Here is a 22,551-nt window from a genome sequence, read left to right on the forward strand (position 1 = left end):
GATCTCGTCCTTTCGGTCACTACCCAAAGCTCATGACCATAGGTAAGGGGAGGAACGAAGATTAACGGTAAATCGAGAACTTCGCCTTTCGACTCAGCTCCTCTTCACCACAACGGTCCAATACAGCGACCGCATCACTGCTGATGCTGCACCTGTCCACCTGTCAATCTCACGCTCCATCCTCCCCTCACTCGTTAATAAGATCCCGAGATACTTGAATTGAATCTTGAATTGAGATCCATGGCCTTGGATTTGGAAAAGCTGATCTTCATCCCAGCTGCTTCACACTCGGCTGCAAACTGCCCCAGTGCATGTTGCAGGTCCTGGTTTGATGAAGCCAACAGGACAACATCATCTGGGAACAGCAGAGATGAAATCCTGTGGATCTCACTTACTTCTCAAAATCTAATTTATTCTTCTGGATTTTCTTTTAGTAAAATTTTACTAGAGCAATCAATCAAACATTTTTATTTATAGAGCACTTTTCATACAAAAACGCAACACAAAGCACTTTAGAGCGATTAAAAACAATCCCACATTTCATTCCAGCACACCCAGTTTAATCTTGAGACTTTTTTTTTTTAATTCTAGTAACTATCTGGGATCTGACATAACTATCTAGATTTATTTATTGCTCTTGTGCTGTTACAAAAGTGAGTAGCCTTGGTCTTCTTCTTTATTCTGTCAGGAGTCTCCAACCTGCAGCTCAGGAGCTTCCAGTAGCTCTCCACCTCCTTCCAAGTCGCTCGCTGAGGGATTTCAGAATTATACCACTGTGCTAAATAACAAAAATGTGGTTAATTACTTGACTATTACCGCTGTGAATGTATAATTTTGAAGGCCAACTTTGTGCACTAAATGGCCAGTGATTTATGTTTTATAGGCGTCTAACTGTCCCCAAAGGCTCGCTCTCTTTCTTATAATCCTCTCTGTTTCTCGCAGCTGCTAAAATGAGCAGCTCTCTGGCATTTTTGTTTTGTAAAGGAGGAAAAAGGTTGGAGAGCCCTGTACTAGGTGGTATCAGACTGGTATTGGTGAGTAGATTAAGGCCAAGTATCGGTATCAAATCGGATTCCATAAAAATGGTATCAGAACAAATCCATGCATCATTCATTTGTTTATTTTTCAAGATAAAACCAAAAATAAGAAAATGAAAAAAGCAACAGTTTTCTTCATTATTTGTCTCCAAAACCAAAATGCAAAAACAGATAACAGTTTGCTTTTTAATTTTTAAATTTTGTGTTTAAATGAATAATAAAAAAAAAAGGGATAACGGCGTTACGTTTTTCCATTTACGTGATTTAAAGTGTGACGCCGGACTGAACCGGGACTAAACCAGGACTGAACCAGGATTGAATCAGAACTAAAACAGGACTAAACCAGGACTAAACTGTTTTCAGTCCTGGTCTGGTCCCAGTCTCAGTCCTGGTCTCAATCCCGGTCTGGTCCCAGTCTCAATCACGGTTTGGTCCTGGTCTGGTCCCAGTCTCAGTCCTGGTCTCAATCCCGGTCTGGTCCCAGTCTCAATCATGGTTTGGTCCTGGTCTGGTCCCAGTCTCAGTCCTGGTCTCAATCCCGGTCTGGTCCCAGTCTGGTCCCAGTCTCAATCACGGTTTGGTCCTGGTCTGGTCCCAGTCTCAGTCCTGGTCTCAGTCCCAATCTGGTCCCGGTCCCGGTCTCAATCACAGTGTGGTCCTGTTCTGGTCTTGGCCTGGTCCTGGCCTGGTTCTAGCCTCAGTCCTGGTCTCAGTCCCAATCTGGTCCCGGTCCCGGTCTCAATCACAGTCTGGTCCTGGTCTGGTCCCGGCCTCAGTCCCAATCTGGTCCCGGTCTCAGTCCTGGTCTCAATCACCGTCTGGTTCCGGCCTGGTCCCGGACTTGTTTTAGTCCTGTTTTAGTCCGGCATTACAGTTTAAGTCTTGTAAAACGGGACGTCTGTTTTTTGTTTTGTTTTTTCATTTTGGTTTTGGAGACAAATAATGAAAAAAAAAAAAAAAAGTTGTTTATTTGTTTTCTTATTTTTGCTTTTATTTTGAAAAACGAATGAACGAGCGACACGCGGATCAGAACATTACTTCTGACATCCCTCGTTTTGGACCTGGTGCTTTTCAGACATACGAGAGTGACTTGGTGTGAGTTCTGAATCCTCCCGCTTCTGTTCCACGTGAACTCCGCCTCGTTGTGTATGAACTGTTCCGCCTCGGCCGCTGGAACATATAGCGGTGGCGACTAATTTGCTTTAGCTTCTGGACAAGCTGAAATGTTGATATAAAATTTTTGGAAAGACCTTTTTAAACTTCTCCATTACGGTCGATCTGGAACATACACCGCACTATATCCTCAGCTCGGAACAGCATTTTCAGATTTTCCCTCATGAAATCAACACAATCTTTATGTAACTTTTCACATCTGCGTTTGAGAGCGGAGTTAGCATTGAGACGTTAACAGCCCTGCCTTCATTTACCAAACTTCGGTGATCTGTTTTTCCTCATAAATATGTGAGTCTTTGTTTCAGCTTCTGTCACTTTGTTTGAAAACTTTTACAGAGCCGTTTTCTCTTTTTCTGCCAAGTTTAGACTATTGAAAGAGCCCTGGATGTGATCGCTGGTATTGGCAGGGCCGACTCCATTGTATATTGGCAGTGCTGCATCCAGCGAAGAAAGAAGCGTTTAAAATCTGTAATCACGTAAATGCACTCTGCTAAACACAAAAAAAATACATTAAAGAGGGGGTATTATGCAAAATCAACTTACTGGAGCTTTCTACCATGTTTTAACGTTGTTCCCTTATCAAAAAACCCGCCTGAAGAGGTTTTAAACGTCATCCATGCGTGTTTGAGTCATCTAGTGATCTCTCCTCGGCCACTATCTGAACCTTCGTTACTCAGAGTTCCTACGGTGTTTTAAAAATGTCTTAAAAGCATCGAATTTAAGGTAATAATACCTTAAAAAGTCTTGAAAAAGTCTTGAATTATTGCATTAGTGTCTTAAAATTTGTGCATTTGTACTTAACTTTTTTCGCATTGCATTTCTCCTCTAAAGTTTAATTTGTCAACTTCTTTATTTGGTTAAATAACGTCGCCAATAAATGAGAACGCAACTCGGCCTCGGGTCAAAATCCTCCGAAAATGTCACTGAAGATCACATGCGATACAGCTCCACAACAAAACAATCTCAGTAAAAAACAAAGTCTGTTACCGAGTAGGGGTGTGCAAAAACTATTGAAATATCTATATGTTGTATTGTTTAATATGTTGATACAGTATCGATATCGTGAGCTGCTGTATCGATATATCCCCAAGAGTATTTTTTGTTTTATTTTACTAAATTATTTTGTTCCAGCTACAGTTTTGTTGTTTGTTCAGAGGAAGGAAACTCATTTATGCGTCACATTTGACATTTTCACTGTTTTGATGATTAAAATGTTTGTGTTTCATATGAACTTTGCACAAGAAGAAGTGATTTAACAAAGACTTTTAGTATCACAGACATGATTCAGACTTTATTTTTTATTGAACTGGTATCAGCTGTAATACAGTATTACGTTGTCCCGCGGTATCAAAAAGTAGCGACGATTTCAGTTTCATTACAGCCATTAAAAAATCTGCAGCACATAAGGACCTAATACAATATTATAATTTATTGATACCTAAATCCATTTGCTCAGTACAACTGAATGTTTGGTTGTATTTTCAATTTAATGTTATCACGATTTAAAACTAATAGTGTCTATAATGTTTCTTTTAACTGAGTGGGGAGATGACGTTTGATTAGTTTCGTTCTGTTGTCACGTGACGCTCAGAAGAGACCAAGACAAGACGGCAAGTCTGGCCACAAGCGAGTTGGTCCCAAAAAATAAAAAATAAAAATACTAGCACTTCTGTAGTTTGGCAGTAGATTTGTTTATGTTTTACAGGAACTAAACTTGGAGAAAAATCCCGCACACCGTCTTACTTGCAAATTGTCGGCACTAGGCCTTCGTCAGGCAGGAACTAAACTTAAAACCACATGACTCATTTGCATAAACTATAAGCACTTAAAAAAACAGCTCTTTCCTTGTGTCGCTGATGCGGTTCAGTTTCTGTCGGACTAAAGGACACAGTGACTCAGTGGAATATGAGTGTTCTTTCTGTGACAGAGGGGTGTTCTGCTGATGGTGAGTCTGTTCTGTGTTTCTGTCGCGTTGGAGATGGTTCATGTTAAACTTTTCAGAGATTATACATCTGCAGGTCGAACACAGCAGTGCGGCTTCGTAGTTACCAGAGTCGTACTAAAACATTTTGGTAATATGGTAATACTGTATATCCCAATAAAATTCTGAGAGGTATCAAAATTTGCATATCGCCCAAGGCTAATATTTAGTTAATTTCTTTATAGCAATTTAGCACCTTTTTTTTTTTTTTTTTTTTAAATATAATCAATGTTTATAATAATACAACTAGTAAAAAGCATCATGTTTTTAGGCTCTCTTGGAGACTGGGACTAAAAAGTACTATCATAAAAACTGCTACTGTATCACTTAGGGATGTAACAAGAACCGAAATATCGTGATATCGTATCGTCAAAGTTCTCACAATAATATCGCGGACCGTCACAATATATCGAATTACAAGTCTCTTTGTTTAAATGAAGAGTTATGGTGCAGCAACAGCTAAAAAAAACACAGAGGGAACTACATAGACCATGATCCTTTGCTCCATTTCAGTGCAGACGACAAGAAGAAATAACAGTTCTAACACTTTTAAGTCTTTAAGTTCTTTGGATTAAGTCTTGTCAAGTCATTTTAAGAGGAAAAAGTAACATATTGACAGTTTTGTCTCAACAAAATATCGTATCGTGAGATGTACATCGTGAAAATATCGTACAGCGAGATTTGGATATCGTTACATCTCTAATCGTGAGCTTTCCCCACGATATCGCAATAAATATCGTAGCGTGAGGTTCATACCGTGATGATATCGTATCGTGAGATGTTTTAAACACTGGGGAAGAGTCAGGTTTGTGGAGGGGCGAGCCACCGGACGCTCTTCACTGCAGTAACGACGACAAAACAACGAGGAGAAAAAAGCTTTTATTTTAATCTATTTTTGGCTAAAAGTGTTACATTCTGTTTAGTTTGAGTTTATTACAACTTTCTGTCTTTGTGCTTATTTAAAAAAGACATCAAGAACTTGTTTTGTTTCGCTGCCAAGACACATTATTGGTACGGTGCCCTGGGATTGACTTGTCGCGTTTTGGCTCCGGTCTCTGTCTCTCAACCCGGGGCCTGTATTATCAATGGAAACTGTTTTCTGGCAGCTCGAAACCTCCTCATTTCCTGCGAACCCACAATTTGTTTAGCGTTTCCACTGCGTGTAATCATCTTTATTTTGAAATCTTGTAAAATCTCGCGCTCTCCCGGGTTCAAAACGACGGCGTCTCTCTCCCTCTCCCCCCCGTAAACGCATTCATCTGCCTGGTTTATAATTCGCCTTTTAGATTTCCGTCTCTCCATCGCCACATCTACTCTTGTGGTTTCTGTCGATGCCCCGGTTTAGTCACATTCACAAAAGCAATGCGTATCCACTCGACGTTTGCAGCCAAAAGGGAAAAATGATCTCCGAATGAACCCCAAATTTGAAAAACACATGTCGCTCCATTGAGAAAGAGGAAGCAAAGACTGTAATTGTAATAACTTGGAAATATCGCGGACAGTTGTAGATTATTTTAGGGTTTAGGGCCTCTGTGAAGTGTTGTATGATCAGTCTGTGTAATTAAACTTCACTTGTGGTTTTTCGGGGCAAATTAAACGGTGATACAGCTTTTCCGATGTGTTACCGAAAAGTTAAATCCAGAAATAACCAGCGCAGTTTCCACAGTAAGAGAGGCAAATATAAAAAAAAATAAAAAAAATACACTTAAAGATTTGCTGTGTAACGAAGCTTAACCTGCTTGGAATGTTCCACAGTGTGACTTTAAACAGCTCTACTTTACATTTTTTAAATTACAGATGGTTTTAGAGCTCAAAAACAAACATTCTGACTGTGAATGGGGTCGCCTCTCCACGGATCTGACTTGTAACTTGGTCTGGAATGTTTCGTAGTATGATATTAAACACATCTGTCTAGCGTTTATTCATTACGGGTGTTTCTCATGTTAACAGGGTCGCCTCTCCACAGATCTGACCTGTAATGTGGCCTGTAGTTGTCTTCCTTTAGATCAGGTTTTGTTTTTTTTCCAAAATTCCATCCGCCTGCCCGCATTTTTTCATTTTTTTTTTTTTTTTTTTCTTTTTATAAGTGCATTCGTAAATGATTTTTGCAACACCAAATAATTTGCAACATCATGCAGGCCTAATTGAGGAACTAATAAAGATTAAACCAGGACTAAACCAGCTCTAAACCCAGTCAAAACCAGGTCAAAACCAGGACTAATCTTGGACTTGAGAGTGAGAGAGAGAACCTCGAGTTCTTGGAGCAGGGTGACAGCTGCGCTTAGCCCCATGGGGTGTGGAGTTCTGCGCTGGTCCTTACATCTGGGTCCGGTCAAGTGGTAACGGAGGGAAACAGGGGCAGATTTTTGACATTCAAATGTCTCTTATTCAGAAACTAGAGGAACTATTGAAATAAGTAAAGTATCAGAATGTAGGAAAGAGTTACACTCCAACAGGGTCAAGTTAAACCTGTTATTTTTCAAGTTGTTGACAAAAAATTAAAAAACTCATGTCGGTAACGGAGGGAATGAAATATGCAGCACTTTTTGGTCAATAAATCCAAACAGTGATAACTCTTGGTTCTCACTTACATATCCTTAACAAACTGGTTTGAATATTTGCTTCATATAGTTTTCTACCATATGGTACAAGATTAGGTTGAAAAACCTCTTACTTTTTGACTCATGAGATTTTTTATTAAGAAAGTTCATGGTAACGGAGGGAAAAGTAACGGAGGGAAAACAAACAAGTAGAAGGTGCAGGATTTTACATCATTTGTTGCTTTTTTCTTCCGAATACTTTAATATTACTTCAAAATGAAAGGAAACTATTTCTATAAAATATGTCAGTCCTTCCAAGCAACATTTGTATCATTTTAAATAAAAAAAAAAAAATTATGTACCTTCATCAACAGTTCAAAGATGGAATAACACAAGATATGATGAGAAATACATCCATTTATTTACATGATTTTCAGGTCTTTGAAATTTGGGGAAAAATCTGTTCAATACATTTTTATATCAGATGAATTAACTTGAATTTTTGTTCTTGCTGTTTACTTCTGCTTGACCGGGCCCATAAATAAGTATGTGTATTTCATTTTTTTGTAAATATAGAGATTGTAGAACAGCTGGATAAATAGTTTATTTTGGATGCATTTATGTTTTTTTTTTGCCTTATTTCATGTTCAAAGTATGTTTTATTCATTTTATGTTTTATAAATTGCAAAACTGCTCTAAGGATCATATTTGTAGCTTATGTTTATTTTCAATTTGGAAGTTTTGCGTAAATTATCAATCATTTTTTTATCATGTAACTTAAAAATAACCATTATCCAATAACCAATTAATCGTGATTTCAATGATTTTTTCCATAATCGAGCAGCACTAACTCCCAGAGTGATTTCACTGCGAGTATCAGTTCATCACAGGCTCCTGGAAACGCGATGTTTAAATCCATTTAGTTTTTTTCTTGCATATTTAGACGATCAGAAACCCTTTATACCGTGTTTGCTCACTCTCAAAAAGCACATGACTTTATTTACCTCTAAAAGACAGGAGAAAATACAAAGTGTACATAATATACGTCGTGATAAAATAAAAATGATGATCTGTCTCCTGTTTAAGAAAAAAGTTTTTGCCCGTCGCATTAAACTGTGACGACAGAACCTCGACTCTGCAGCAGAATAATATAATGTTTACATATTATTACACGATAACATACAGGCATTTACTGTGTCCACTCTTCCTCTCTCTCTCCTCCCTTTTTCCTTCTCCTCCCTCCCTCCTTCCCTCCCTCCCTCCGTCCCTCTTCCCACCCTCACTCCCCCCTCGTCCTCCCTTAGCCTCTTGTACATTGCACATCTACATCCTCCACTTTCCTCCGCTCTTTCTTCTTTCCCATTCCTTCCTTCCTCCTTCTCCTCTCCATCCTCCTCTCCTCTCTTCCTCTCCTCTTTCTCCCCTAGCCTCTTATACAGTGTCTTCTCTACATCCTCCCTCTCTCCCCTACTCCTCTCTCTCTCTCTCGATCCTCCTCTGTCCGTCCTCCCCCTTTTCTCCCCCTCTTCCTCCCCATCTCCTCTTCCCTATACCTTCCTCCTTTCTTGTCCCTCCTCTCCTAACCTCTTGCGTTTTCTCTACATCCTTCCCCTCTCTTCCTCTCTCTCTCTCTTTTCTCTCTCCCCCCTCTTCCCTCTCTCCCCCATAGCCTCTTGAGTAGTGTCCTCTCTCTCTCTCTCTTTCTCCCTTCTTCTTTCTTCTCTCGCCCTCTCCTCCTCCCTCCCCTCTTTCCTTATTCAGTGTTTGCTCTACTTCTTCCCCCTCCTTCTCTCTCTCCTCTCTCCTCCTCTCCTTCCTCCTTTCTCTTCTCCTCCCTCTCCTCCCTCTCCTCACTCCCTCTCTCCTCCTCTCTCTCTCTCTCTCCTCCCTCTCCTTCCCCCCTCTTCTTTCTCTTCCCTCTCTTTCCCTTCATCTCTCACTTCGTCCCCCTCTATCCCCTTCTCTTTCTCTCTCTCTCCTCCTCTGTCTTCTTCTCCTTCTCCTTTCTCTCTTCTCCTCCCCCTCTCTTCCTCTCTCCTTCCTCCTCTCTCTCTTTCCCCTTCTCTTCCTCTGTCCCTTCTCCTCCCTCTTCTTCTCCCGCTCTTCCTCCCCCTCCATTCTCCTCCCTCTCTTTCCCCCTTTTTTCCTCCCTCTCCTTCCCCTTCTCTTCCTCTCTCCCTCTACTTACCCCCCTCTCTTCCTCTCTCCCTTCTCCTCCTTCTCTCCCCCTCGTCTCCTCCCTCTCTCCTCTCTTCACCCCCTCTCTTCCTCTCTTCTTTCTCTTCCCTCTCCTTCCCCTGCTCTTTCTCTCTGCCTTCTCCTAACTCTCCTTCCCTCGTTTCTCTTCTCTTCCTCTCTCTCTTTTCCTCCCTCACCTTTGCTCGTTTCTCTTCTCTTCTCTTCCTCTCTCCCTGCTCCTCCCTCTTCTCCCTCTCCTTTCTCTTCCTTCGCCTCCCTCTCCTCCCCCTTTTTACCTCCCTCCCTTCTCCTCCCTCTCGTCCTTCTTTCTCTTCCTCTCTCCTTCCTCCTCTCTCTCTTTCCCCTTCTCTTCCTCTGTCCCTTCTCCTCCCTCTTCTTCTCCCGCTCTTCCTCCCCCTCCGTTCTCCTCCCTCCTCCTTCTCTTCCTTCACCTCCCCTTCTTCCCCCGCTCTTCCTCCCTCTCCGTTCTCCTCTCCATCTTTCCCGCCGCTCTTCATCTCTCCCTTCTCCTCCCTCTCCTTCCGTCTTTCTTCCTCTCCCTTCTCCTCCCTTTTCTTCTCCCTGTCTTCATCTTTCCCTTCTCCTCACTCTGCTTCCTCTCCTTCCTCTCCCTTCTCCTCCCTCTTCTCCCTTTCTTTTCTCTTCCTTCTCCTCCCTCTCCTTCCCCCTCTCTCCCTTCTCCTCCTTCTCTTTTTCTCCCTCTCCCTCCTCAGCCTTTGTACATTGTTTGATCTATATCCTCCCCTCTCCTCCCTCTTTCTCTCTCCCTTCTCCTCCCTCTCTTCCTCTCTCCTTTCTCCTCCCCCTCCATCCCCTTCCCTTTCTCTCTCCCTCCTCCTCCCTCTTCACCCCCTCTCTTCCTCTCTTCCTTCTCTTCCCTCTCCTTCCCCTGCTCTTTCTCTCTGCCTTCTCCTCCCTCTCCTTCCCTCGTTTCTCTTCTCTTCCCCTCTCTCTTCTCCTCTCTCTCTTTCCCCTTCTCTTTATCTCTCTCCCTTCTCCTCCCGCTCTTCATCTCTCCCTTCTCCTCCCTCTCCTTTCTCTTCCTTCGCCTCCCTTTCCTCCCTCGCTTCTCCTCCCTCTCGTCCTTCTCTTTCCCCTTCTCTTCCCTCTTCTCCCTCTCTTCCTCCCCCTCCTTACCCCCCTCTCTTCCTCTCTCCCTTCTTCTCACTCTCTTTCCTCCTTCTCTTCCTCTCCCCCTTGTCTCCTCCCTCTCTCCTCTCTTTCTCCCTCTGCCTCCTCAGCCATTGCACATTGTTTGATCTATATCCTCCCCTCTCCTCCCTCTTTCTCTCTCCTCCTCTCCTCCCTCTCTTTCCCCTTCTTTTCCTCTCTCCCTTCTCCCCCCTCTCCTTTCTCTTCCTTCGCCTCCCTTTCCTCCCTCGCTTCTCCTCCCTCTCGTCCTTCTCTTTCCCCTCCTCTTCCTCTGTCCCTTCTCTTCCCTCTTCTTCTCCCTCTCTTCCTCCCCCTCCTTACCCCCCTCTCTTCCTCTCTCCCTTCTCCTGCTTCTCTCCCCCTCGTCTCCTCCCTCTCTCCTCTCTTTCTCCCTCTCCCTCCTCAGCCATTGCACATCGTTTGATCTATATCCTCCCCTCTCCTCCCTCTTTCTCTCCCTCTCTCCCTCCCTCTCTCCTCCTCTCCTCCCTCTCCTCCCCCTCTCTTCCTCTCTCCTTCCTCCTCTCTCTCTTTCCCCTTCTCTTCCTCTGTCCCTTCTCCTCCCTCTTCTTCTCCGTCTCTTCCTCCCCCTCCGTTCTCCTCCCTCTCCTCCCCCTTTTTTCCTCCCTCTCTCCCTCTTCTCTCCCTCCCTCTCTCCTCCTCTCCTCCTCCCTCTCCTCCCCCTCTCTTCCTCTCTCCCTTCTCCTGCTTCTCTCCCCCTCGTCTCCTCCCTCTCTCCTCTCTTTCTCCCTCTCCCTCCTCAGCCATTGCACATCGTTTGATCTATATCCTCCCCTCTCCTCCCTCTTTCTCTCCCTCTCTCCCTCCCTCTCTCCTCCTCCTCCTCTCCTCCCCCTCCTCCCCCTCTCCGTACAGTGAGTAATCGTAATTGACACATTGATCTAATATGGTCCCGCTCATTTTCCTGTTACTGATGTGGCCCGCTGCTGGCTGGCGTCACCTTGGCATGTGCCGCCCCTGACATGTCCCTATATCCACCGCCGTAATGAAGATTTAACCTGGCTTTCAACCCGCAACCCCTCCTGTCCCCTTCCAGCAAATTCTATTACCCGTGACCCCACCATCCTCCATTAGACTCCGGCCATTTGTTAAAAAACTGCAAAAGCCAAACAATTCTTGCTCTATTCCGTTACGCCAGCTTATCGTTGTCCATTTGAATCAATTTCGGGGGGGCCATTTTTTAAGTCCGGAGCTTCGGATTGGATTGATCGAAGTCTGTTAATGTCGAAATCGATGACACAGACGCCTGGAAGTAAATTACAGTCAAGTGAAATGTTTGTATCTGTCTTAATAGCTGTAGGCCTGGATACGCCGCGCCGCCTTCAGCTCGTCTCGGGAAATGTCGACAGATGTTGGGCCCCGTCGGAAGTTTGTCCGCGGCGCGCGCTCGGTCTCCCTCCTCCCGTCGAGCGGAACGGCGAATTCGATGAGCGGAACTGCACCGCGGCTTCAGAAGGAGCACCGTTTGGATATTTTAAAGTGTATTTTCAGTTTTCGGACGGCGTAGGGTCAGAATTTAACTTCGAATTCACGACAAAAAGTGTTTAAATTGACTCTTAAAGAATAAATTTTAACGTTTTCTCAGTAGACGTGTGGGAAAATGTTGAAATATCAAAATATCGTATCGTTTAATGTGATGATACGGGGTCGATATCGTGAGCTGCTGTATCGATATATCAATGTAAGAGTATTTTTTGGTGTATTTTACTAAATTAATACATAGTGCAAACAAATAATAAACATTAACACAAACAAAGAAACAATTAAACTAACAATAAACTAACAAAGAAGTAATAAATAAACAATCAAATAAACAATAAATTAATAAACAATAAATAAAAATACATAAACAAACAAACTATAAACAATAAAACAATAAACTAACAATAAATAAAAATACACAAACAATTAAACAAACTATAAACAAAACAAACAAACAAATAAACAAACAATTCAACTAAAAACAATAAACTAACAAGCAATAAATAAATAAACAATTAAACAAACTATAAACAATAAACAAACAATTCAACTATAAACTATAAAAAATAAACTAACAAACAATAAATAAACAAATACATACACAACTGAACAAACTATAAACAATCAAAACAAACAATTAAACAATAAACTAACAAACAAAAAAACAAGCAAATAATAAATATTTTCTCTATAAAATATTGAATTTATATTGAAAATATAAATGCTGATTGGCTGGTGCCTGAACTCACACTTCCAGGGTTCTTCCAAATCATCTAGTGTATTCTGATTCCTGATCTAGTCGCTGGAGAGAAATGAAATTGAGCGGAGGCACTAGGTGGCGCTAGAGTCTGGGTATAACTCGCTGCTGTTGCTCAGACATAAATCCTTCAAATGCAAAGTTGATTTTACTTCTAGAATTATTCTCAACAGACATTTACATCGACAGTTTGGCGTAATAACAGATTTGCTTCGGGTGCTTTGTGGAGCGGGTAAGGCTACGTTCAGACTGCAGGACTTAACGCTCAATTCAGAAATTTTTGTGTTTTTGCGAGGTCGTTCACATTTCCAATTAAATGTGACTTGTATGTGACTCCAGTGTGAACATTAAACGGCCCAAAAGTGTCCCACATGTGACACTGGAGACACGACGACGTCAACCGCAGCGAGCGTCTCTGTGTTTACAGAAGTTGTCCAAACATGGACGCAGCATCGAGCACCTGGAGATTTTAAAGTTCCTCTCGTACCGGAGCCAGAACATGAACAACTTACTTGTTTTAAGGAGGAGATTGAGAAGGAGAAGGACGAGGTTTTTGGTCGTGGTGTTTTGTGGGACAGCGGCAGCGACGTCCGTTGAAAGGAACGTGTGGATGTGGAGACGGAGCCAAGAGTGGTGAGTGGTGATGTGCTTCACTTCAGTGACACAGAGTTCATTAACAATTTTCACCTACTTCAGTGCAGAATAGTGACGTTTGTGTCTTGTTGATAACGTGTAGGTGGATGAATGCACTTTGGCCGTTCAGACTGAAGTCACATGTCAAAAGATCAGATATGTATCAGTTTCAGGAGCACATATCCAAGTGTCCTGGGTCACATTTGAAAAAATCAGATCTGTGTGGTTCAGACTGTCATTAAAAGATCAGATACAGGAACATAGAGGCCAAAACATCGGATTTGGGTCACTTCAGGCTGCAGTCTGAACTCAGCCATAGACTGTTTTTAGTGATACTCAGCCCTTTTTCTCAGTATTTACATGAGTCCAATCTGTTCTAGAGTTAATTTCACATTTTTTGGAACTACTAATTAAGTAACACTGGACCAAAGTTCCTGTTTAACCACAAAATCAAGAGTTATATTAACGTTTCGAAAGTAAACGGAAAACACTTGGTAAGGTTATCCTGATTTCGCCAAACAACCCGCAGCATTGTTTTATTTTGTGTGAAGTTAACAAGGTGCTTTGCAAAATAGTTTTGTCACGATTTCAAATTTCAAACTCTATTTCGAAACTCAGGAAATCACGTTCACGTTCATGTGTTTTTGTTTTATGTGTTCATGTGGTCAATGTTTAACTCATTACAGAGCTTTGTGTTGCATTTTTGTACGAAATTCGCTCTATAAATAAAGTTTGATTTGGTTTTGATTTGATACAGTCACATTCATTATATTTAATCTGATGCTCATAAAATAAAACATATTCAGTCTGTAGAACAATCAAATCAAACACTAACTATATTAATATTAATAATAACACAATCATCTCAAAATTAATACGACATTAATACAACATTTTACTACATCATAATAAAAAAATATATATGAATGAATGAATGAAAGTTTATTCGGACAGTAATACATAGAACATAAATTTAAAAAAAACATAAATACATAGATATAACACAAAAAATACATAGTTCTATTCTATAATAACAGGCAAAATAAATGTTACGCCGAATTTTCCTTGTGTCCGAAAAAGGAGTGGGAGAGAGAAATCAACAATTATTCAAATTTTAACAAAAATCTCAATTGACTCGATGCTCAATACTGATTATTAAACTAAAATGTTTTATGTTGCTATTTGAAGCTCTTTGGAAACCGTTTTGTTATAAAAATGTACAATACGAATAAAGTTGGATTGGATTGGGATGACGATAATAAAACAAAGACTACGTTTACACTGAAATAAATCCACGTATCACCGTATCGGAAACGATCTGCGTCCAGACACGTCGTTTCTGTGTCTGCAAGTCTTCCTTATCCACACAACTTTGAGCACATTTGTTTACATTTTACAGAAACAAAACTTAAAACCACATGACTCATTTGCATAAACTATAAGCGCTCAAAAAAAACAGCTCACTATTGTGCACTGATGTGGTTCAGCTTCTGTTGGACTAAAGGACACAGTGACTCAGTGGAATATGAGTGTTCTTTCTGTGACAGAGGGATGTTCTGCTCATGGTGAGTCTGTTCTGTGTTTCTGTCGCGTTGGAGATGGTTCATGTTAAACTTTTCAGAGATTATACGTCTGCAGGTCGTAAACACAGACACACGTTTATATGAATGGACATATGGGTCCGGTCAAGCAGAAGTAAACATCAAGGCCAAAAATTCAAGTTAATTCATCTGATTTAAAAATGTATTGAACAGATACATATGTACTCTAGTTTATGAAACTGTTGACCTTTTTTCTTTACCATTTTTGGTTCTAAAGTTCCATATGTTTTAAACAGACCATGTATGAAACATGGAACAAAAATTATTTCCCAAATTTCAAAGACCCAAAAATCATGTAAATAAATGGATGTATTTCATCATATCTTGTGTTATTCCATCTTTGAAACTGTTTTTGATGAAGAAAGTATTCAGAAGAAAAAAGGACATGTAAAATCCTGATTAAAATCTCATAAGTCAAAAAGTAAGAGGTTTTTCAACCTAATCTTGTACCATATGGTAGAAAACTATATGAAGCAAATATTCAAACCAGTTTGTTAAGGATATGTAAGTGAGAACCAAGAGTTATCACTGTTTGGATTTATTGCCCAAAAAGTGCTGCATATTTCATTCCCTCCGTTACCGACATGAGTTTTTAAATTTTTTGTCAACAACTTGAACGAATATCACAGGTTTAACTTGACCCTGTTGGAGTGTAACTCTTTCCTACATTCTGATACTTTACTTATTTCAATAGTTCCTCTAGTTTCTGAATAAGAGACATTTGAATGTCAAAAATCTGCCCCTGTTTCCCTCCGTTAACCACTTGACCAAACCCATATATTCTAGCCTCTTTGCGTTTTGGCGGTGAATTACTTAGACATACATCAGTGTATCAGAGTTTTCAGGCGTCCACACGGTGCCGGATCAGATCTGTACTGAGGTGAATTCGTTGGAGCTGGCTGCACCAGATCGTTCCGTCTCTGGAGCCGTTTTCCATCGGATTAGTGTGGACGAACACTGCATCCACAACGAAAACGACTCAAATATGTACTATTGTGGACGAGGCCAAACACACAGAATTTTGGACAGTTTTCAGCATTAAATCATGGTACTTTCTTTTCTATTCTCATGTGGTCTTATTATTTTTATACTTCTTCTGACAGAGCTCAAGATCATTTTAAAAGCTCTTCAGGACAGGTTCATTTCTGTCCATTTCTGTTTGTCAGGTTATGAAAATTCGACGGCAAACGTAAACGCTTCATATAGATTTAATTATAACCATAAATACTTCATATAGTATCAGTTTTAATTGGAAAAAATCGACAAAATACCAAATGCAGACGTGTTATTATTTGCCAAAAAGGAGTTTAAAAAAAAAAAATCGGCCATGAACTTTTGAGGATTGCTTCACGGGGGCAGGTTCAAGCGGTGGGGGCAGAGGGGCGTGGAAGGTCAGCGTCGGCTTGTGGACCTCAGTTTGACGACCCCTGCTCTAAACAAACAACAAAACCGTAGCTCTGTAGCAATAAAAATCTAAATAATTTACAATAATATACCAAAAAAATACAGTTTCCTCACATTAAACGACGCGATATATTGATATTTTGATATTTTTGCACGTCTCTGTTTAAAAAAATCCAAAGAAATGAGTCCGGATTCGCCTAAATAAGTTGTAAAAAGCCTGAAAAAGTCTTCTATAGGCTCCTAATTGCCGTGACTTTGACCAATGGGATTAAGCGGCCTCCTCTGTTAACCTTTACAATAGCAGAACCTCCCCGTCACTCCCCCTCGTTTTAACCCGGACGCAGGGGGACGCGGGGAGGGTGTGTGTGTGTGTGGGTCTTTTGTACCTCCTCCAGCCTCTCCAGCCTCTCCAGCAGTGACAGATAACAACGCCCGGCAAAAGGCATTCGAACGCGGGGCTCTCGGGACTGCCCTGATGAAGATTTATGCCCAAATTTAGCTCTCCTTTCCCCCTTCCGTGCTTCATGTGGCCCCCTGGTTTTTGTAGCGCTGATGGAGCCGCTGGTTCTAAATGTGTTACATGACAAAGCACTTCCTGTTCGGGCTTTTTGATTTTTTTTTTTTTTTTTCCCTCTTCGTTTTTCCGAGAGGAGGACAAATATCGTAGGAGTTTTGTTCAAAGAAAAACAGAGCAGTGAATGTGTGGAGATGTGTGATGGTTGGCTCCGGGCCCCGCTCTCCTACATAAATTCAGAGAGCTCAGGTTACGGCCAATGTAACTGGACTAGGCTCAAAAAGGGGAAATCTCACTGTCACATTTCAAGACAAAGTGCTCCAGAAGAAACATTTTTTAAAAGAATAATTTTTACATTACGTTTTTGGAGTTAAAGGTTCTATATTTCACAAAACGGATTCTTTCTCCTGAGCTTTAAGTCGTGTTAATATGTCGTTACGTCATCAAAACAAACCCGGAGTTTTGTTTTGTTTCATTCGCATTTACAGGACGTTACTATACGAGCTCTGTCAGGTGCGCTGATGTTACAGTGAATAAATCTCGCTCTGAACTAGGGTCGGGCGGGCGGTATCCAAATTTTGATACCGTGAGACCGTCTCAGGATTCTACCGGGGTATACAGCATTACCGTATTACCAAAACGTCAGCGTTTACGTGCGTAATCTCGCGAAACCACAGCGCGCGAGGGCAGCTCCACCGGCAGCTGCAGCCGGACGTACACGCGCAGCACTGACTCTGTGTTTGTCAACGGGAAAGACGATCAAACTTGACTGGACGCTTTTAGTCGCTTGTATCAGGTCCACAGTGAAACTAACAGATGAACAGACTTGTATTTACCTTGTGTACAGAATCACCAGGGCAAACGCCAGGATTTCAAAAGTAAATTTACTAACAGTATTTGTGGACCTGGGCTCTTTCACACAACACAGAACTGCCCCAGGTGCATGTTGTGCTGATGATAAATGCACAAACACAACCAAAGATTCATGCTCTTTGTGTATTTTGACAGGGACACGCGCCTATGCTCGTGTAGAGGGTCAAAAAAATAGGATAGATCCTATATTCTGAAATCTATGCGAGCAGGACGTGCTGCTCCGTACGCGCGCCGCCCTCATTCACTTTCCATGCGTTCTAAAAGTTACGCGTCCAGAAGTTGTAGTTTTTACGCTCGTGTAGGGCGAAATACGCACATGGAGTGGAGCCAGGTCCGTAATCTCTGAAAAGTTAAAACACGAACCGTCTGCAACGCGACACACACAGAACAGACTCACCGTCAGCCGCAACATCCTCTGTCGCAGAAAAAAACATATATTCCACTGAAAAATCAGATGTAATCGGGCTGTGGCTTGGTTCAGTTTTGCCGGTGTGCGTCCGGAACATAGAATGTGCTCTAAAAAAAATGTATATATATTTTTTATAATAACAACAAACTAGTATATCCAAATCCACTTTATTTCTATAGCACATTTTACAAACAAAACAGTTTCCAAAGTGCTGCACAGAGATCATAAAATGAAGACAAAGAAAAGGTAAACTCCTAAAACAATAAAACCAGTAAAAGCAAATAAAAGCAAAACTGCAGCGTTAAAAGCCGGAGAATGAGTGGGTCTTAAGATGAGACTTTAAACTCTCCGCTGTAGGGGATGTTCGGACGTGAAGAGGCAGATCGTTCCAGAGTTTGGGGCCGGTCCACCCTGGTTTTAAGTGTCGTCTTAGACTCCACGAGCTGGAGCTGGTCCTCAGACCTCAGAGCTCTCGCGGGGGTGTACATTTGAACGAGGTCCGTGATGTAACTTGGGGCCAGTCCATTCAAAGCTTTAAAAACCAACAATAAAGTCTTAATATCAATGTGCTCAGGTTTTTTGGTTCCAGTTAAAAGGCGCGCAGCAGATGTTTAATACATGCATTTCTACTGCTTTTAAAGTTTAAAGAACAGGTTTTAGGTTATGTCTTCAAATATTTAACTCGACTAGACTCAAAAAAGGAACCAAAGTACTAAGAGGTGTCTTGTGCTGCTTATTAAGGTTTTGCGTCCGTGTCACGAAACCACGCGACCTGGTGTTTGTGCCGCCGTATTGGAGGTCAAACTCTCCATCTGGACCAACGTTTGAACTGAATAACGATGGTTTTGACCTGTGCTGCTGTTGGAGGTTCTGACCTGCTAAAGAAGGAGGCCAAAGTATCTTTCTGTCAGATCCCGGCTGATAAAGATCGCAGACAAAGGTGGAGAGCGACAGAAAAAGAGAGGGATGGAGCCACTGAGTACAGTCGTCTGTGCAGTCAACATTTCATTTCTAGTGAGGAAACCACCTGAACACAAACAAAGACGGAATTTACAGTAAATGAAATGATAAATACCAAAAGAATCTGTGTATCATTCATTCATTAGTTTTTCAATATAAAACCAAAAATAAGAAAACGAAAAACAACAGTTTTCTTCATTATTTGTCTCCAAAAACAAAATGAATAAAACGGATAATGATTCGTTTTTTTCAGTTTTCGATTTTGTGTTTAAATAAAAAATGGAAAAAAAAAAAAAAAAAAACGGATAACTGTAACGGTTTCCCGTTTACGTGATTTCTGTGACTGCGATGCCAGACTTTTGCACCTCATACGGACTGAACCAGGACTGATCCAGGTCCGGGACCAGACCGGGACTGAGACCGGGACCAGACCGGGACCAGACCGGGACTGAGACCGGGACCAGACCGGACCAGACCGGGACCAGACCGGGACCGAGACTGAGACCGGGACCAGACCGGGACTGAGACCAAGACCAGACTGAGACCAGTCCAAGACTGAGATCAGAACTTGAGATCGGGACCAGACCGGGACCAGAACGGGACTGAGAACGAGACCAGACCAGGACCAGGCCGAGACCAGGCCGAGACCAGGCCGGGACCAGACTGAGACTGAGACCGGGACTGAGACCGAGACCAGGCCGGGACCAGACCGGGCAGGTCCAGAGCTCGAAGCTGAGGCTCGGACCCCACGGAGGATCAGAGTCAAAGCTCGGAGTCCACTCTGGTCCAGCCCTGGTCCCGGTCTGGTCCCGGACCTGGATCAGTCCTGGTTCAGTCCGTATGAGGTGCAAAAGTCCAGCATCGCAGTCACGGACGTCACGTAAACATTATCCGTTTTTTCCATTCTTCATTTAAACACAAAATCGAAAACTGAAAAAAAGAATCATTATTTGCTTTTTCATTTTTGTTTTGGAGACAAATAATGAAGAAAACTGTTGTTTTTTCATTTTCTTATTTTTGGTTTTATATTGAAAAACGAATGAATGATACGCGGATTATCCACTTTCTCCAGATTATGTCCCATCATTATTCGCGTACACTCCATCGCCAGTGAAAGACAAAGCAAAACATTTGCTTATTTCCTGTGAAAGAAAATCTAACATGAAAAGACAGATACTGGAGGTTGGACACAAACGCTCCATCGACAGTGATCTGTTCCACAACCCAGGAGGATGATTTTAGCTTTATACCTTTCTAATGATGCTGATCTAACGAGCTGGCAACAGTTTTATGTCGTTTGTGCAGTTTAAAGTCGCCGTGTTTATATTGTAAAATGAAAAAGACCATACGGATCGACCCCAGTCTTGACCTCCAGTATCACGTGACTCAAATCCTCAATACCCGGATGATAAAACATATAAATCTTGTGTTTAGTCAGTAATAGAAATGATCGGGCTTTGGTTATTTCATTTCCAAGATGTAATTACAAACTAAACCTGTGTCTTTCCTCCATCTGGACTTCATGACATCATTACTTTGTACAATCTGAAAACCACACACAGCTCTGCTCTCTCTCCGATTGCTTTCATAAATGTTCCAGTGGATCTCGTCTTTATTTCTGTTTGTTCTTTTTGTCCGTGTGTGCGTGTGTTTCCAGGACGAGCCCTCCTTACTGCTGCGCTGACCTGTACTCGCTGAGGACCGGAGAAATGGTCAAATCCATTCAGTTCAAAACTCCAATCTACGACCTGTACTGCAACAAACAGTAAGTGTGTGTGTGTGTGTGTGTGTGTGTGTGTGTGTGTGTGTGTGTGTGTGAGAGAGACGCAGGCCGCAGCTTTTACACTGGGAGCTCGGAGCGGGTTTATAACTGCACGTGTGTGTTTCCTGACAGTATCCTGGTGGTGAGTCTGCAGGAGAAGATCGCGGCCTTCGACAGCTGCTCCTTCACCAAGAAATTCTTTGTCACAAGTGAGTGGAAATAAAACACGTCAACTCTGCTTAGAAAATAGCCTTTAAAGTTTTAAGATGCACTTGCCACGTTTATATGAGAGCTTTAATTCAGAATAAAAATCATTTAATTCCGCTTTAAAAAGACCATGTAAACACTTAATTCCTAATGAAAATGATTGAATAATGAAGCAAGTGGCTGCTTTATTCCGATTTTAAAGCCAAATTAATTAATTCCTCGATCGTGTACACGGTTATTCTTCTTAAAAATAATTGCATTCGTTCAGTTCCTGCTTCTGACACGATCCGGACGATCCGGCTCCACCAATCCTGGTTTCAGATTTCGCACTTTCCTCCACGTCTCTTTGGATTTGTGAGCGGGATGTGGGAGTGGGCTGAGGTAGAGCAGCCTCACACTCACTTTGTCTTCTCCCTCTCTTCTCCGACGCTCTTCCCTTCTCCTCCTCAGCCGACAGACGGAAAGTGTGATGAGACAATTCTCCAGTTGCTGCTTCGCAATTATCATTGTGCAATTCACAACTCAATTATCACTGCGGAAAAAGTTTGGATCGTGTTTGTGTCCGTGGTGTAACGACAAACCGAGACGACAGAAAAGCCGGTCGCAGCTGAAGTGTTTGTTTTCTTCAGGTCGACGTAAATTCGTTTGTGTCTCTGTCCAATCAGAACCTTCCCCAGACGCTGAGACACATTAAATAAAGACGATTTAACGAGTTTTCCATGTAAACCGGCAAAGTAAACACCCCGTTATAAAAGAAGAGGACATGTTTGTCCACTAAATCACAATGATTTCTCAGGTAAATCCTTGTAGCAGCAGAACTTTTGGGCAAATAAACCAGAGAGAATAAAATATCAAAAGTAAAATATGCACGATGACTGTTGGTGTTATTCGAAGTAAACTTTAAATTAAATTTTGGAAATAGAGGTCAAAATCTGTTCTTTTGCCTCTAAAACGGAAAAAAAATTATTAAAAACTTTATTCCCATTGTATTGGTTTTTGTTCTTAGTTGAAATTTGAAACTTCTCTTTGATAAATTCACTCAGTCTTTAGTGTGGACTCTGAACTTAGTAGAAAAACTGTGCTAACGAGAGAAGTTTGACGACAGCAGTAACAGCGCTCAGACTTTGTTTACTCTGCAGAATTAACCATGTGCCCCGAGGATGAGCGTCTTTTTACAGGTCGCACTGTGGTAGAAAGTAACTTATCATCAGAGTCTTTTTATATTTGACTCACTTCATTCTCAGAATCAAATTTATTCTTCCAGATTTTCTTTTGCGATAGCCTTTAACTCTTTCCCCCCTGGACGCCTACTAGGAACAACCCATACATATGTTACTAGGGCTACACCCATAGAGCATAATTGCATAAAAGAAAACCGACTTCCACGAGTGATTTCAGGGCAATTTTGGTTCATAATCGAGTATAAAGCCCGGATAGTTTGTTTGGACATCGCAGGACTCCACACAGACGCATCAGCGGCATTCTCATGTTCGTAAGATTCAAGGTTGTATGGAGGATTTTTTTTAGTTTCAAATTGTCAGTGAAAGATTAAAATACCATTACAGAGACGCAGCAGCCTTGTAATTATGATGACCAAAAAAAAAAAGAACGAAAATCTATCAACTGTGGACGTGTTGAGGCCAGATAAACATCAGCCAATAGAAAATGAGGCTCCCTCATTTTCTATTGGCTGTTAGGTTGTCAATCAAACTCCCTAGTATAACTGACTCGTCGGAGCGCGGGGATTACGTGGTTTACGCAGCGGTTCTTAGAGGCATTTTCGAACTGTCGCTTCCTCGCATTTCGCACAAAGTTTGTCGCGACGGCGGACGAGAATCCACGACCA

The 22,551-nt window shown here is 41.8% G+C and overlaps 1 protein-coding gene across 1 annotated transcript in view; it reads left to right on the plus strand.

Annotated features, from left to right (window-relative positions):
- bcas3 (BCAS3 microtubule associated cell migration factor) overlaps nucleotides 1–22,551 on the plus strand; it is a 988,864-nt gene that overhangs the window by 85,220 nt on the left and 881,093 nt on the right. The window contains exons 8-9 of the mRNA XM_055166948.1: nucleotides 20,394–20,501; nucleotides 20,631–20,707. Coding sequence (XP_055022923.1) covers nucleotides 20,394–20,501; nucleotides 20,631–20,707 — 185 coding nt within the window. The remainder of the gene's footprint in view (nucleotides 1–20,393; nucleotides 20,502–20,630; nucleotides 20,708–22,551) is intronic.

Source organism: Boleophthalmus pectinirostris, unplaced genomic scaffold, assembly GCF_026225935.1.
Source record: "Boleophthalmus pectinirostris isolate CB_2022bp ecotype Guang Dong unplaced genomic scaffold, ASM2622593v1 HiC_scaffold_9, whole genome shotgun sequence".
Lineage (NCBI taxonomy): Eukaryota > Metazoa > Chordata > Actinopteri > Gobiiformes > Gobiidae > Boleophthalmus > Boleophthalmus pectinirostris.